This window comes from Hippichthys cyanospilos, chromosome 1 (assembly GCF_059441005.1).
Source record: "Hippichthys cyanospilos isolate Australia breed blue-spotted pipefish chromosome 1, RoL_Hcya_1.0, whole genome shotgun sequence".
Taxonomy (NCBI): domain Eukaryota; kingdom Metazoa; phylum Chordata; class Actinopteri; order Syngnathiformes; family Syngnathidae; genus Hippichthys; species Hippichthys cyanospilos.
This window is the reverse complement of record NC_142369.1, coordinates 30,063,722-30,079,368: the sequence shown is the minus strand read 5'-3', so window position 1 is coordinate 30,079,368 and position 15,647 is coordinate 30,063,722. Positions and strand designations below refer to the sequence as shown.

At 38.5% G+C, this 15,647-nt stretch overlaps 1 protein-coding gene across 3 annotated transcripts in view; it reads right to left on the bottom strand.

The window, feature by feature from the left end:
- htr7c (5-hydroxytryptamine (serotonin) receptor 7c) overlaps window positions 1-14,957 on the bottom strand; it is a 30,634-nt gene extending 15,677 nt beyond the window's left edge. The window contains exon 1 of one of the 3 annotated variants that reach the window (XM_088418074.1): window positions 14,118-14,957. In XM_088418074.1, coding sequence (XP_088274200.1) covers window positions 14,118-14,584 — 467 coding nt within the window. In that variant the 5' untranslated portion in view covers window positions 14,585-14,957. The remainder of the gene's footprint in view (window positions 1-14,117) is intronic. The other 2 variants (XM_088417986.1, XM_088417903.1) reach the window with 2 other exon arrangements.
- Window positions 14,958-15,647: the final 690 nt, after the last annotated feature.

Sequence of the window (15,647 nt, the reverse complement as noted above, 5' to 3'; positions counted from 1 at the left end):
ACTTAGTATTTTAGTATTTATTTATGTATTGTCTTGGTCCTATGTCAAAATGTGAGCATGGTTATGAATAGGACAGTCTAGATAACAATTCTAATTGAACCGGGAAATATAATGGTCGATTCATGAATCAGACACCTGCTAAGAATTCACCCATGTTGCTCCTTGTTAGAGAACAGCAAGTTGTGCAAAAATGTACTGAAACATTGATCAGTTGGACATGTCCATTCAAATGTTTAGAGAAGGTCAATTTACGTCCACCTGTAAAGGTTATAGTGCATTTTAGATTCATTGTGATAATTCACCTGCAATAGATGAATCTACCTAAAGCAGTGTTAAACCAAAGGGTAATTATGTCAAACATAGGCCAGTGCAAAGGCAGAAAAACAAGAAAAAGCAATTAACAGAGCTTTGTATTTAGCTTTGTTTGTTTAAAAGTTATCAGGCTACTTTCTGGTTGGAGGAAAACGAAGAACAAACAGGGGATGCCAATGTGATTCTGGGATGTCAACAGAACAAATGGATTGAACTATAATTGACTAGTGAAATTTAATTGGCTGTTTTTTGTGCATCTACCATTTTTTGTTGAGATTGGTTGGGTATAGATTTGTGCAAAGAGTTCTATTTTTTGAGGGGTAAGGGGTATTGACTGCTGTGAAAATGGGTCACAACGTATAAAGTTATTGGCAGCGATTAATTTTATTAGATAATGGATATATTTCAAATCTAACTTAAAAAACATTTTAAATGCCTTTCATTTACATTATACCTTATCTACTTCTGAGTTTGTCGATGGTGTAAAATCACAGTTGCACACATTAATTTACATATCCCAAGGTTACGTTGTAGTTGTTGAGAACAATTGTTTAGCGTTAGGGTTTCCGAAGGGAACAGATTCCAGTTGTTGTGTGTCGTTTCCAGACACATGTTTTGCTTTCTTGTGTCTCAAGTTCATTTTGATATCAGTAAAATGCCTCTTTTTGGCTCCTTCACTAACTTTACCTCCGACTCCCATTACTGGTAACTATGTACAGTGTTAGCTTTTTTTTTTAAATTGTTTCATTTTATCGTCAGCTTGAGAACATCATGGTGAGAGGCAGGGCTTCAGTCAACATGAAGTTTCACTTCCTAGTTAGAAATGTCACTACATTTAACTGTGGAAAGTTGAAAACACAATGATTTACCGCTAGGTCCTTATGTAATTTCTCTTTTATTTCTGTACAACAGTATGTTTCAAATGCCTTTCATTCTTTTGTACAACATTGGATAATTTTACAAAAATAAGTTGCCTTATATCATTCCAAATTCATTGAAAGAGATTTTTTTTTAGATGAAATATTCAAACAATTTTAAGTCTTTGAGAAAATTTCAGTGTAATTTTACATTTCCAACCATGGTTATGCATCTACAAGTACTTGTCAACTGGACGGTTGTTTTATGTCAAACGCGGGTGACTTGGTTCAGTTGTAGAGTCATTGTCTGACAACTGAGAGGTTGTGGGTTTGAGCCCCTGACTGTTGCGACCGTGTCAGTGTCCTGAGCAAGACACTGATCTCCGAGTTGCTCCTGAGACTGTGTCAATGAGTTATCTGCGTAAAGCGCAAGCCCTGTATAACTGAGTCCATTCACCATTCAAACGCAACGACATCTATCTGTATTTACAAAAAAGAAAAAGTTCAGTTTGAGTGATGAAGATTGAAACATTGTTTTGTTTCCCTTGTCAGAGTTTGCAGGTAAATGTATTAAAATCAAATGTCTACTGGTGAAATCATTATTAGAAAAATGTGTAGTCATAAAATTAAATGTCAAGTTGTTGATGACATAAATGATACAACAATGAAGTCTAGGCTTTGCAGGACAAAACACAATAGCCACTCTTTGATTTTGCATGAGATTCCATAAATCAGTACATTAAATATAAAGATGGAATCTATGTTCCTGTCTGAGCACTGCTTGCTCACAGAGAACAAGCTATGACTGATGACATGACTTTCATTACAAGAGCATATTCTGATATTTGTCCCTACTCCATTTAGTGAGAAAAAGAAAATAATTCAGCTTGCAAAGTCCCTTTCTAAACAGCCATGTATCACATTTGTGCATTCCACAGATTTATCTCCACATACACCAGTTTGAAAAATGGACTGGCAAATAGAATAGCATTTACAAGCAAGTAAACACAGCTGTGGCAACAGTCAAATAACATTGATGTGCCTGATCCAGTCGAGTAAAGGTCACAGAAGCACAGGCAGTGAACATAATCATGGATAAGCAGTTAAGATTGCAATAACTTCTTGAGCTCATTATACACAGTTCCATGCATTGTACATCAAGTTGTGTAATTTTAGGACAGTGGTGTGCAAATTACGACTGAAGGGCCACATGCGGCCCACCCTGATCTTTAAGCTAGCTCACTAAGCATTTATATCATGTTCGGTTCTTCTTGTTGCAATATTTTACCTGGGAGAACAAATCAAATTGCCTTTAGACTTAAGGTAACATATCTGTATACAATGCAAGTGTTTCTGACAATCAGTAATTGAATTTCTCCCTTGTCATACCTTAACATCTTAGTCTTGTGCTGATCGCTTCCGCCTCTATTTAGTTCCTTGTGTTCCCTCCTGTTTTTGTCACCACAATGTGATGTCCCCTAAGAACCTGCCTGCTTTTGCCTCTTACCATTAAAAGTGACATTATGGTTGGATCAAAAATGGTTCTAAAAGGACACCAGCAATGTCCGTCGACCTGTCATCAAACTGCGCTACTCGAATGCAAAATCCAGCACTCAACTTCTTCCATGTCATAGAAAGATTTTCTGATCCCAGAACTGGCTTGTGAGAGCTCAAAGCACTAGATTATAGGGCCCCCTCCTGGAGGGACATGCCCGGAACACCTTACTGGGGAAGTGTCAGGGAGGCATCCTAAACAAGTCCGAGTCCCATACTTTCAATGGTGCTACAGAAGAGGGTCAGCAGCAGCTTTCCCACAAGGTGGTTTTTCCTGTGCACTCTCAGGAAGTGTAGTCACTGCTGGCCTTTCTTCACCATCGTCAAATATGATGTCTTGTACAGAACAACTTCATAATAAGGGTTAGATACCAAAATTTGACCATGATGTCCCATCACTGTTCTAAGTCACAAGTCAGAATCGTCCTATTTCCAAAAGTGCCATTTTTCAGGAGACACCAACAATGGTGTCTTGCATTGCATCATGAAAACATTCTAGCCATTTTCAAATCTTTACATTTGTCAAGAATTTGTAAAAATGTCCCCCACACATATGGACCCCCACACAATAGAACATATTTTTCAATAAATATGAAATTCATAACGTTATTTACAACGTTTTGTCCCAACGTCATGCATTTAAATTAAGGAGACAAAGCACGGGTAGTGACAAAAATCAAGGCATTTTGATTAGACATGACTATGCACAAAGCAGTAAAGATGACAGATTCTGCACAATAACAAGCAACAAACATGCTGATCAACAATTTCCCCCAATCACCTTTTTTTTGTCTGCGTTTGATTCATTTATTCTACGCTTACAGTCGAGAACAGCTGTTTTGTGCTTCTGAGTGTATTGTATGTGCTGGGATGCACACAATATTTTTTGTGGGTTACTCACATAAGTACCAGGATATAGTATTTGGCACCCTTTCTTTCATTAAAAGAAATATCATTCTCTGTGTCACTCCCACATTAAGCACACTGTCTGTGCTGTCTGTGTCAGCGATGTCACCTTATTCAAGCCTGTGTCTTCGAAAAGTTTCAGAAGTCCATCAGTTATGGTTTGAAAGGTTCGTTCATGTAAATTCTCCATTACTGTAGAGTGACAACATAAACAATCAAATTTACACCCTCATGAGAATGATACGCTGCCCAACAGCCAGCCCAAGCCGATTCAATAAACAAACAAATATCCTCAGAATAGAAAGCCATGGGACGCCCATTCTTCGCTTTATGAAGAATGAGAAGAAAACTATTAGACAGAACCACAGACCCTGTTTTCTTCCTGCAGTTTGTCTCGCTACCTTGCAAGAGGGTGATTAGCTCTTGCTTCTTGATTAGGTTGTTTGTTATCCATAATGTGCACCACATTCACAAGCTCCTTTCATACCTGTCAAATAAAGAATGACTGAAAATGTTCAAACCTGTATCAAACGCACATGTTTTCTCTGCTAACCAAGGACATGAGCAGTACATCTTGCATCAGGTTTAAGTGTGCATCAAGCCAAAACACATCTTGGAGACACTTTTCAGGGAAGAAAAATGTTCAGCTCAGGTTGTTTCCATGGTTCAAAGTTACGTAGGGTACGCAAATGCACGTAATGTTGCACTCAATGATTTCTGTCGCGCATGTGTACCTGTATACCAGTTATGTACATACCTGTGACTCCACACCTGCAGAAATCATGATTAAAGATCTTAGCGTTGCAGAATGCTTCAACACCTAATATTCTTACCATGGAGTCTGTTAGTAAGCTCTTACTCAAACAACAGTCCTAAGAAACTACTCACTATTCATTGTCAGTATAGCTTACATTATAGAATATGTTTTCCCACTTATCAACTAATAGACTGGGGACATGACATTAGTTTAGACCAGAGTGAGATTTGTGTATAGTCCATCTCACAGGCTAATGCTCCTGCTAATACTCATATAGTACACTAATAGGAACTCAGTTAGAGGTCAGTTCGAAGTGCATATAGTATACTAGTAGTGTAAGTGGTGGACTTTGGGAGTGATTTTATTTTGTCTCTGTTGCCATTTGGTCATTGCTTGTTGTTATGCCTTGATTACATGACTAACAGCTGCTCCTAACTCCCTATGGAAAAGCACTCGAACTGAAGCCAATCGAGCTTGGCATTATGGCCAGAGGCCCAATCACAATCGAGGGTGGAACGACTCTCCTTTTTATGTAAGGACAGTGGGTATGGGAAAAGGTGGATGGCTGCTGCCTGGACTGGACGTGTGCCCTGATGAAGGATTGCATTGAGAGCTGGTTGCTGACACATCTGGAGGTGCAAGTGTCGGCGGCCTTTGCTGATCCTTGGCATGACAGCGATGTTTTGAACCCCTTTCAACACGAGTGGCAGAGGCTGGAGCTTGTCCTGGCAGGTGCACCATTTTTGCTTCACCGTTTCCAGTAGCTGCCTCCTGTGTCCCCTTTTTGTTTCCTGATAGGCAACGCCGGTGTGTGTGCCCGACCTCGAACGATGCCGAAGGACTCTTGAGAGCCAAATGGACCGCCACTTGCATGTTTTACTTGTCGTGTGTTTTAGCTGGACTTTTAGTTTTTAGAAGACGTTTGCATATGTTTGATGGTTGACTTTTAGTTTTTAGGTTGGACCAAATGGCGACCAACCAATAAACTGTTTTAAGTGGACTCGTGTGTGGTTGTTCAAGCACTGTTCACCCAAGCGATTAAAAGGATTAAAGGGTGTTTTTTGCGACGTAGTTTTGCAGCTTTGCTGCCACCCCACCCCCCTTCTGATAGTAGTAACTCAGTTAAATCCACAAGGTCACATCGTGTTCAGGTCCCAGGCAGACAGCATGTATATTTGGTTTTTGTTTTTAAAAGTCTTTTCTACATGCATAATTAATCAGATGAACACACATACACTCACACACATTTACACATACGCACATATATATATATACATCAAGGTGCAATCAAATATATAGTGTGGAATATGTTAAAGTGAATGACCTCTAAGATCAAATTATGTATGGTGACTTTGTTTTCTGAGTCCCACAAGAACAGGAAGTCAAAACAAAGCCCATTATCATTCTTATGTGTAAGTGTTTATTGGCTTCTTGTTCAGCATCCACTAATAATGGATCCCCTCATTTTAATGCCAAATTTGAAGCTTAATATATGCAACACTAAAGGCATTCAGAGCTTCACTCTTTTTATTCTTCCTGTCTCCAGAGATTGTGGACTAAATAATGTGGCAAGTAACACAATAGTAAAGCAAAACTCTGATCACTATTAACTGGCTGGTATTTAAAATCCATCATCCTCCATGTCAAGTTCCTTTAGAGAATAGAACATTCCAATTCCGCTGCTGCTTATGGGGTACCTGTCTTCACATTTTTTATTTTGTCAGAAATCAAGGGATTCGTCAGACAGACTGTATGTACATAATGTAAACTTACTCAATAGCAGTATGTGATTTTATTATAAGACAGTAATAAGCAGTGGTGGTCCGTGCATTTCACACTTAGGCCGTCAGTGATGTCTGACTAAGTCCGCCTCGAATAAATACATCCTCATAACAAAGATAGATGGTTGTGATTTTGCACTCATACGTCACAAACATGAAGATGACAAGTTCCTTCCTGATCTCATCAGTGTTGTTGCACTCATCAGGTCACCAAATTTATGGAACAGAGGACCAACCAACAGTGCATGGGAGTTCGCCCAACCATTTCTGAATTATTTTGTGGACTTGGAGGTGTTCTACATTCTCTCTTTGGGGCATTCTGTAGGTGCTGGTTCAGGAGTGTGGGATACCAAATTCTATGATACGAGCTTCTCCTTGCACGATCAGTATCAGGGTTTGGTCCGCATTGCCAGCAAGTAAATCAAATTTGTTTCTGATGATAGTTGGAATCCAACAAAATGCTTTCTGTTCATATAATTTATGGACACAATTTGAAGGTATAGCTAAGGCATTGAGGGTTTTCTGGTTTGGAGCCACCATTATTGCAACTCTGGTATTCGTTAATCAGGGTTTTTCAACCATGGTCCTTGAGGCGCAATGTCCCAATTGCTTTTCCATGTCACCCTATGAAAGACACCAGAATCGTTGTCCTGCTTCCACAGACTTTGCTGATTGTCTAATCAGTTTGCATTCTGCTAAAGCAATAAGCTGAGATGGTAGATCATCATGGGGAGGCTCAGAGGAGAGCCGCTACCTCTCCATTTTGGTAGACTCCTAACACTTTGGTTTGGCTGGCTGGACAAGTGTCAGAAACAAGAAAGAAAAAAGGAAAAAGAATCACCAGTAGTTAAAGTCACACTAATTACAACCAAAAATCCCTAATATCCCTCGGTCTAATTGTTCTTCAATGTCTTTACTTGCAATCAAAGTTACCTGCATTTATTTGATTGTGTTTTTTTTTTCATGTGACCAACATGAAAGGTAGCCCGCATTACATTTGCTGTGATTCAATTATCTATGAAATAAGACCCCTGGCCCCCTTAAACCCTGCGTCTCACCATATGACTGCTGCACCCCTTTTAGGTTTGTTGCCAGTGCATCCCACCGACTGATAGAAGAATGAGTGCATGTGTTTAGGCTGCATGACTAATACAGGTGCAGTACTCGTTTATTAACATGACAAAGTGAGTACCCTGTCTTTTTCTCTGATCGGGTGGGGCTGGTACTGAGTCGCAGAAATGAGCAGGAATGCTCAGAGATGTGTGAAATGAGGGGAAAAAAAAACATGGTTAAATTTGTAAAATACAGGACCTTTAAATTTAGTGGTGGTTACTTTAAGTGGTCAAGAATGTCACAATAAAATGTTTGATCCTCCTATTTCCATTATTTATTATGGAGTAAATAAAATGTCTTGAACTCAGAGGTAAACTAGCAATCAGACAGATAATCTTCATGTTCAGAGAGGTTATTGTATGTATTTTGATGTTCACCCTTTCAATTCCTTTTTGGAGAACAATTTACAGATGCACCTTTTCCAAGTACACGTACAAACCCGTCTCTGTCTTCGGGTCATTTTGTAATAAAAGTCAAACAGGTACTCAAACAGGACACAAACTGCTGCAGCTGGCAGTACAACCCTCATCAATGATTAACTAACCAAATGTATTTTCCCATCATTTTTCATGACTTTGGAATATTTTCCTAGACATAACTTTTCAATTGATTGCCATAAGCATGTAATAGCAGGTAGATGTAATTTTATGGAGTTTGCTTTTTAAAGATAACACCTGTAGTCAGCATGAATTAGAGGTTTGTCACTTTAACTATGCTTGTCATGATAGGATTCACAAATACAGTATTAGATTTCTGAACACAAACACACACCCTTTGCATTAAAAAAAACAACAACAAAAACCCATCACAAATACATATAAATTGCCTTTGATTTGCTTGTTAGCCATACTGGAAATATCCATTCCTTTACAAGGAGGAAGTTGGAGGGGGAGAGTGCCTGAGAGCAGAGCCTGGGCGTCACATCACATTACCTGCGGATGTGTCAGCTATGGCAGGTCATGTGTGTGTGATGCTGCGGGTGAATATTCCCCAGCTGCACTCAATGCAGGGACAAACTTATTCGCCTCAAAAGTTTGTTTTGTTTTTCTTAATTGGGAGTGTTGCTGCTTCTTGACGCTGCGTATAGGCTCAAAAATCCTTTATTTTTTCTAAACCAAATACCTTTTTGCTCACTTGTTGGATTCCTCATGCTAAGTGTAACTTACGGTCAACTTTGTCTGTTTACTTTTACAGCTGATATTTTTTATCATCCACCATGTGCTGCGAGAGCTCCTTCATTTCTTTCAGCATTACTTTTCTTTGACATCCAAGGAACTACAGAAATACACCCTCTCTTTCAGCTGTTTTACATAAATCTTTTATATTTGACTTTTGAATTATTGAATGTGTAACATATTACTCTCAGGGAAGGTAAAAATTGAAGCCAAAACCTTATTTTACCTTATTAAGGAAGTGGATCTGAATACATCTAAATTTTTCTATAAGTTTATGCAGGGATGATTCCATTTGTATCTTGGGCAAGAGTGATTTAAATTGTCCCTTTAATTCTTATATGACAGAGGTATATGATTACTGCTCAATATGTAGGGCCTTCAATGCTTTGAATCAGAATTAATCTTGAAATATATATGTCACGTTAGTGTCTAATATAGTTGTTTGCCTGTCAATAGCCTGCTGATATTCAGTAGACAAAGAGGTTTTGTAAAATGCAGTAAATAACTAATATTTTATCATATTAACATGACCCAATTTCTTTGAGGGAACCCTCTCAAGGGATTAATAAAGTATAATTGAAGTGAATTGTAATTCATGTATTGTATATTCGAGTTTTGTTTTTGTAAAAAAAAAAATTATTTCACTGTTTATTTCACAGTGAGCTAGAATTCAACAAGCAATATCATATTCACCACGATTCCTAAATATACCGGTAATAACCAATTATCTGTGCTGTAGTCTATGCCACTGATTTGTGGCTAGTCAGTCATAAAGTATATACAGTGGTGAAACAAATGTTCACACTGAACAGCGATAAACAATTCAAAGTTCTCTGTTAAGTTAGGTTTCTTTTGGGGGTTTTTTGGGGTTTTTTTTTTTTTTTGAGGTGGGAGATACTTTATACCATGACCTGTTCAAATCGAAAAGCATGGCTGGAGATTTCCATTTTGTATCTACTGTGAATGCACTTTTTCATGACTTTTTTGATATGTACTATACTGAAAATAGTAATGCATGCCTGATAAAAAATGTACTAAGTGTATTGTGAAAACTTTTACAGCCTTAACACATATATAATGAATTTAAATAAAATGTAATGAACAGTTAAAAACGATAAACAAAGGTACAGTCCAGCAAATGAAAAAACAAAGACACAGTGAAGGAAATGAAAAAAAAAGAACACAAAAGATTAATGTATCTATAACACATAAAAAATAAACATGATAAAAAGTAACAAATGAAATGAAAATTAAAAAAAAAAAACATTTTAGTAATGACAAAAAAACAAACTCAAACTCTACTCCACAGATTTTAGTAATTGAGGGTATTTTTGGAACATAACTGTCAAGTTTGGTCGGGATTTTTATTTTATTGAGTTGTTTAGGTTTTTGTTCATATTCTTAGGTTCATGTTAGTTTTAATTGCGGCTGCATTCCTGTCTGTGTCTTGTTAGTCTTATCTTGTCCACCTGCTTGCTTACCTGCCCTCGTCTGCCATCCAATCAGCTTCCCCTGCCTTTCGTCTCCCTCCAGCTGTTACGTGTTCCCTCGTTAGGTGTGAAGTTTATTTAAGTCCCCAGTTTGCAGCGACTTCTTGTGGGGTCATTGCTTAGTTGTCCATAAGTCATGCTGCCAGAGTTTCTGCCTAACACTTGCTGACATCTTCTTCTATAAGTTTCTCATTCGAGTATCCCCTGTCAATCCTGGCTGATTTCCGTGTGTTAATTTCAGTTTTGGTTGTACTTTGTATTGATTTGCCCCCGTTGTTCCTTTTCTCAATTTGTTATTAAACATTCATTTTTTGAGCCACAACCTTCTAGCCCTCCTGTCTTTTTGGGTCCCCTTTCTTTCACGCCTCCACTCGCCATGCTCCGCCGTGACAATAACACAAGTAATAAATGAGGGAACACTGTATACTTAACAGTATGGGGAAAAAAATTGGGTCTCCGGTTGAACCCAGAGCTTTGAGTTGCTGTCTACTGAGATAGGTTAAGGTGATTTCCACTCTCAGGTGAAAGATGGCGAAGTAGGCTGTGTTGAAATAACTTTTTACTTCAAATCAAAATACACTGTCTAAAACTGCTGTCAGTCACAACTCAACTTGTTTGATAACTGACTCAGTCCTCATCCACAGGCTTCCTTGTACCTAACAACAAATGCTACAATACGCAAAAAAATCTTACTTTGGCAAGCAATGCGAAGACTGGGATTGCAACTTACAAAACAGGAAAAAGGGTTAACAAGTGCGTGGTTTCAAGTTGCTGTCAGTCGCAACTCAGGCTAGTGCTCGATAACTAACTCAGTCCTTTTCCGCAAGCCTCCTGGTGCCTAACAACGAATATTACAATACATAAAAAAAATCTTACTTTTCCAAGCAATGCGAAGATCAGCACTGTAACTTACAAAACAGAAAACAGTGAACAAGCACGTCATTCCAAGATGCTGTCAGCTGCAAAACGTTCTCGTTCAGTCCTCCTTCACAGGCTTCCTCGTTCTTATCTAACGTAACAATACACAAAAACTCTTATTTTTCTAAGTAATGCGAAGATGAGTGCTGCAACATATACCCAGTGTCCAGAATGAGACACTGCAGTATGGTGTTATATTTGCCATACTACAGCACCATTTTATACCCTTCCAAGTCTTTGCAGTCCACAAAGTTATACAATCAAGGAATTTGACTGGGGCATTTTCCTTCCTCTGGATATTTGTCTCTCATTGTATTTAATTGTTTGTGTTACTGTATATACATAAAAAATATGTTTTTTTTTAACAAATGGAAAAAAGATCATATAAAATTGCCATTGGTTTTATGCAACTTAAAGGGGCAATGTGTAAGATTTACACCGTTTTTAACTATAAAGGAATGAATGAAATTATTATACATTTTAAAAACTTCCGAATAAATGTGTTCTTAACGACCAACAGTATGTTTTAAATATAATTGTAGGTCTAGTATTAAATTATATTACATGGGGGGGGGGGGGGGGGGGGTGGCACTTCTTTGGAGGCTGCCATGTATGTTTTTGCTACAGATAATGGTAAATGCAGCACCTCCTGCTGTTTGTAATGAGAAACGGTCTAAATCTTACACATTGCCCTTTTAAGGAGAAATGCTATATTGTGACACATAGGGGACCCAAAAGGAAGTTAATAGTAGTTTAACTTTTTTTTTTTTTTTAATACTTTTTGACAATGTATTTACAACTATTGGGCGCTACTCAGGTCCAGGCCATTACGCAGAGCAAAAATCTACAATCTACAAACGAATTGTTTTTTAGATATATGGCATGATTATACCTGTCCAGCCTACTTGAGGACAGAGTTTCCTCCATGCAGCCCCTGAGCCAATATAAGTTTGACACCCCTGGTCTAAAAGCAAGAGGTTTCATACTCTTAACATCAGTCATTTTACAAAGAGCGAGAGAAATAATCAATTTGACTCACTGGACATTATTCTATGATGCCATGTAAATGCAGCAGAAACTAGCTAAGAAAACATCAAACTAGCTTTTAAATGAATGGCGGGGGCACTATTTTTCATCATCATTATAAAAGGGCCAAATAAGACTTCACTTTCTTTATCATATGTATGACAAAATTGCAATTTCAAATTATTTCAGGCACCTTTCTTCAAATTCACGTAACTACTGTTCTTGAGGGGGCGCGCTAAGATGGCAGCTATCAGTGTGTCTATGTAGGTCTCAGTTCGGCCATTCTGCCAGTCAATTGCTGAGCCCCAGAACCTTTTGAATCAGAATAGAGGTATGGTAAAGACTAAAAGTACACATTTTTAATTTTTTAAGATTACTTTTGCTAAGTATTTATATATATATATATATATATATATATATATATATATATATATATATATATATATATATATATATAATATCAATCATTTCTGATATGAACGAAAGGACATGATTATTAGTCATAATAAAATATGGTTCATGATGTCAAAGTTGTCAAATGTACAATCAATTCATCATAAATATATGTCACCAATGTCCCAGATGTAATACGTACTACTTTATCCTGACTTTGGCAGATCCATCTCACTGAATTTAAGTTTACACGGCACATGTTCATTGACGATAAAAGTCTTTAGATAAAGATGACATGGTGCACCATTACAGAGCCGATAGTTTGCTATTCTCTCTGGATTTTAGTGGTATTATCTAGCTCTGAATAGATTGTGGACCAGGAAGGTCAGAGATACTAAATTCCATCAAAGTGCTCTCTCGGAGAACATTCATGCAACCCTGTGGGATTAAATATTTATTGAACCTTTACACAAGGGTTCATGCTTTTGGCTCCATGATGTTCACAGCATTAACTTACTCAGAGAAACAGTCAACATACATTCCTGGAATGCTTATCAACCCACTCATCCAAACCAGATTTTTTTTTGTAACTATAAAAATCTTCAATTGCGTTCACCCCAACTACTGTGATTTAAGTAAACGACTTGCATTTGTTTAATGGTGGGTACTGTGAACAGTGTTAAACAGAAACTGTATGTAAATTCTGGTCTGCTCGAGGTAAGTGGGGCAGAAATTTAGATTTTCCTGAAAACACACTTACTCACTCTATTGTAAGTTTACTCTGTGATGGATCGTGTTTATGTGTAGCACTGGGCCCTATTACAGTACATACGCCAGTATTAGCAAATCCACTCATGCCAATGCTACATGCATGCTGTACTATGGTGTAAAGACAAAAATCTGTTCTACAGAATAAAGGTTTCAATTTTATGGTTTATAATATGACAAGTGGAGCTCATGCTCTAACTTAGGAATGACAGTCTATGAATCATATACACATACACACACTCACATCAACCTCACACACAGATCTACACACGCGCGCGCACACACGTCCTTTCGTTCACCCTCACATTTTCATACAGATCATTTCATTACTAGATTTGGGATTAAATTTGAATATGAACATCTTGTGGCACAACCGATTAAATACCAATAGCTTGACTTTCTATTACAAATTGCAGCAGTAAAGGCTGACCCATTTGTCACAAGCAAACCCAACAACAGTTCCCCAATATTCAGTGCTGTGAGCCATGCAGCTATCCTGCTTTTAGCCAGTTTAAAAAAATAAATATTTATGGTGATAATGATTGATAAAAACAAGAACATCAATGAATTAGAAATAAAGAATGGAAATAAAAATATGACAATTTCCATCAACACTATAAACAAGACTGCGACCCTTGTGCAGATAAGCGGCCATAAAAAATGAATGAATGGACTATGAACTATAGGCATGCTGGTAAGCTATACAATAAAGTGCAGGACATCAGAGAAATATGTTTTCAATTCTTGCAGCTGAGTTTAAATGTCCGATTAAACATGACCTGGCAGAGCAGATTAATTAACTGTGGTGGAAATTAATCACCATCTTGCGTGCGCGTTTGCTGCCCCGGTGACTTAGAAAATCACCTGATCTGAAAATTCTGCATACTCTGGTACGAATGCCCATTTATCGGACGTGTTTGAATCACATCTCGTTGTTTGATATGTTAATTGAACTGCGCTTGCCCCACTTACTGTGTAGTTAAGGAAGGTCAACTACAGTGTCTGTTCAAGACGGATTCTAAAAGCAGGCGCGCGCGCATGTAATCATGTCACGCTTCACAACATACCTGTCCACGCTGATCACACAGAGGGTCATGATGGAGGCAGTACAGCACATTACATCCATGCCGATGAATATGTTGCAAAAGACTTCTCCAAATAGCCACTTGCCCCCGGTGAGGTCAGTCACTATAACAAATGGCATCACCACTATGGCTACGGACAGGTCGGCCACAGCTAAAGACACCAGGAGGTAGTTTGAAGGCTGTCTTAATTTCTTCACCACGCACACTGCGATAACGACCAGCGTGTTTCCCATCACGGTGACTGCTGTGATGATGGCCAGCATCACCCCAATGATGATCTTCTCCGGGCGCCTGAATTGCAGCAGCTGCTCCCCGCACGACTCATTCCGCATGTTTGTGGGGCCGATGTTCTGCAGGACGTTGTAAAAAAGCTGCCAGGTGCCATTGAGAAGTTCAGAAATATCCTCCTTCTTGTTCAAAGAGAGCTCAATTCCTGAAGTGTTGAACATCACGACAGCGCTACTGGATGAAGTAAAGGCTCCACTCGCCAGCGCACTCCAACGCGCATATTTGGGTGTCTGTGACTTGCTTTCCAGTCCGATTCAAAGTGCTTTTCACTTCGAGCCAGTTGCAGCTTTACTACATCAAGGCTGGTGCATTTGGAATAAAACACAGTTTGGGCTACTAACTAGTACGCGCTTCCGGTCCAAAGATGGACTGTCGTGCGGAGAGCGCAAGATCTCCACAGACGTCACAGAAACGCCAAACCAGTGCAATTATAAAGAGAATGCGAAGAGACGCTTTCATGTCACTTACGTCACTGGAGACATTCAAAGCGCATCTCTCGCTCTCTTTCTCAATCTCTCTCGCTCTCGCTCTCTTTCTTTCTCTCACAAACTCTCGCTCTCTCGCTTTCTGTTTTGCTTTCTCTCTGTCTCGCTCTCTTTATCGCGGTCTCTCTCTTTCTCTCTCTCTCTCTTTCTCTCGCTCGCTCTCCCTCTCTCTCGCTATCTGTCTCAAATTATTCATATGATGATGATGATGTATCAAGTATGGATGGACAGAAGATTCTCACTATTTCACAAGTATTGGGTTAAAAACATCTCGCTCAAAAATCATCACTTTTTAGGAAATCAAAAGCATAGCATTATAATGAGAGCAAGCTATTCTTAACATCTTAAACTTGGTTTATGCTTGAATCCTACCCCAGTCAACTGATATTTTCCCATACTATAGGTGGCAATAAATAGCAACTACAGCATTCAAAAAACAACACTATAATATGGGTAGAGAATTCTAGTGGTTTCAAACGATCTAAATTTTTCCAAGTTTTTTTTTTTTTTTGTCAGACTCCTCCTCTCATGGGTGCGTGCTCTTCAGGTGTTGTTTTCGGAATTTAAGTCATGGTAGTCCTTTTCAGCCAAATGATAAACATGTTTGTATCAGCGAACTTCAATAGTTTCCAATCATTCATCGGTCATGCTTTCCATAAAAAAATTCCAGAAGGTACTGTCAGAGAAATCTCTAAAAGAAGACTAGGACAAGCCTAGCTGCTAAGCAGCAAAAAAAGTT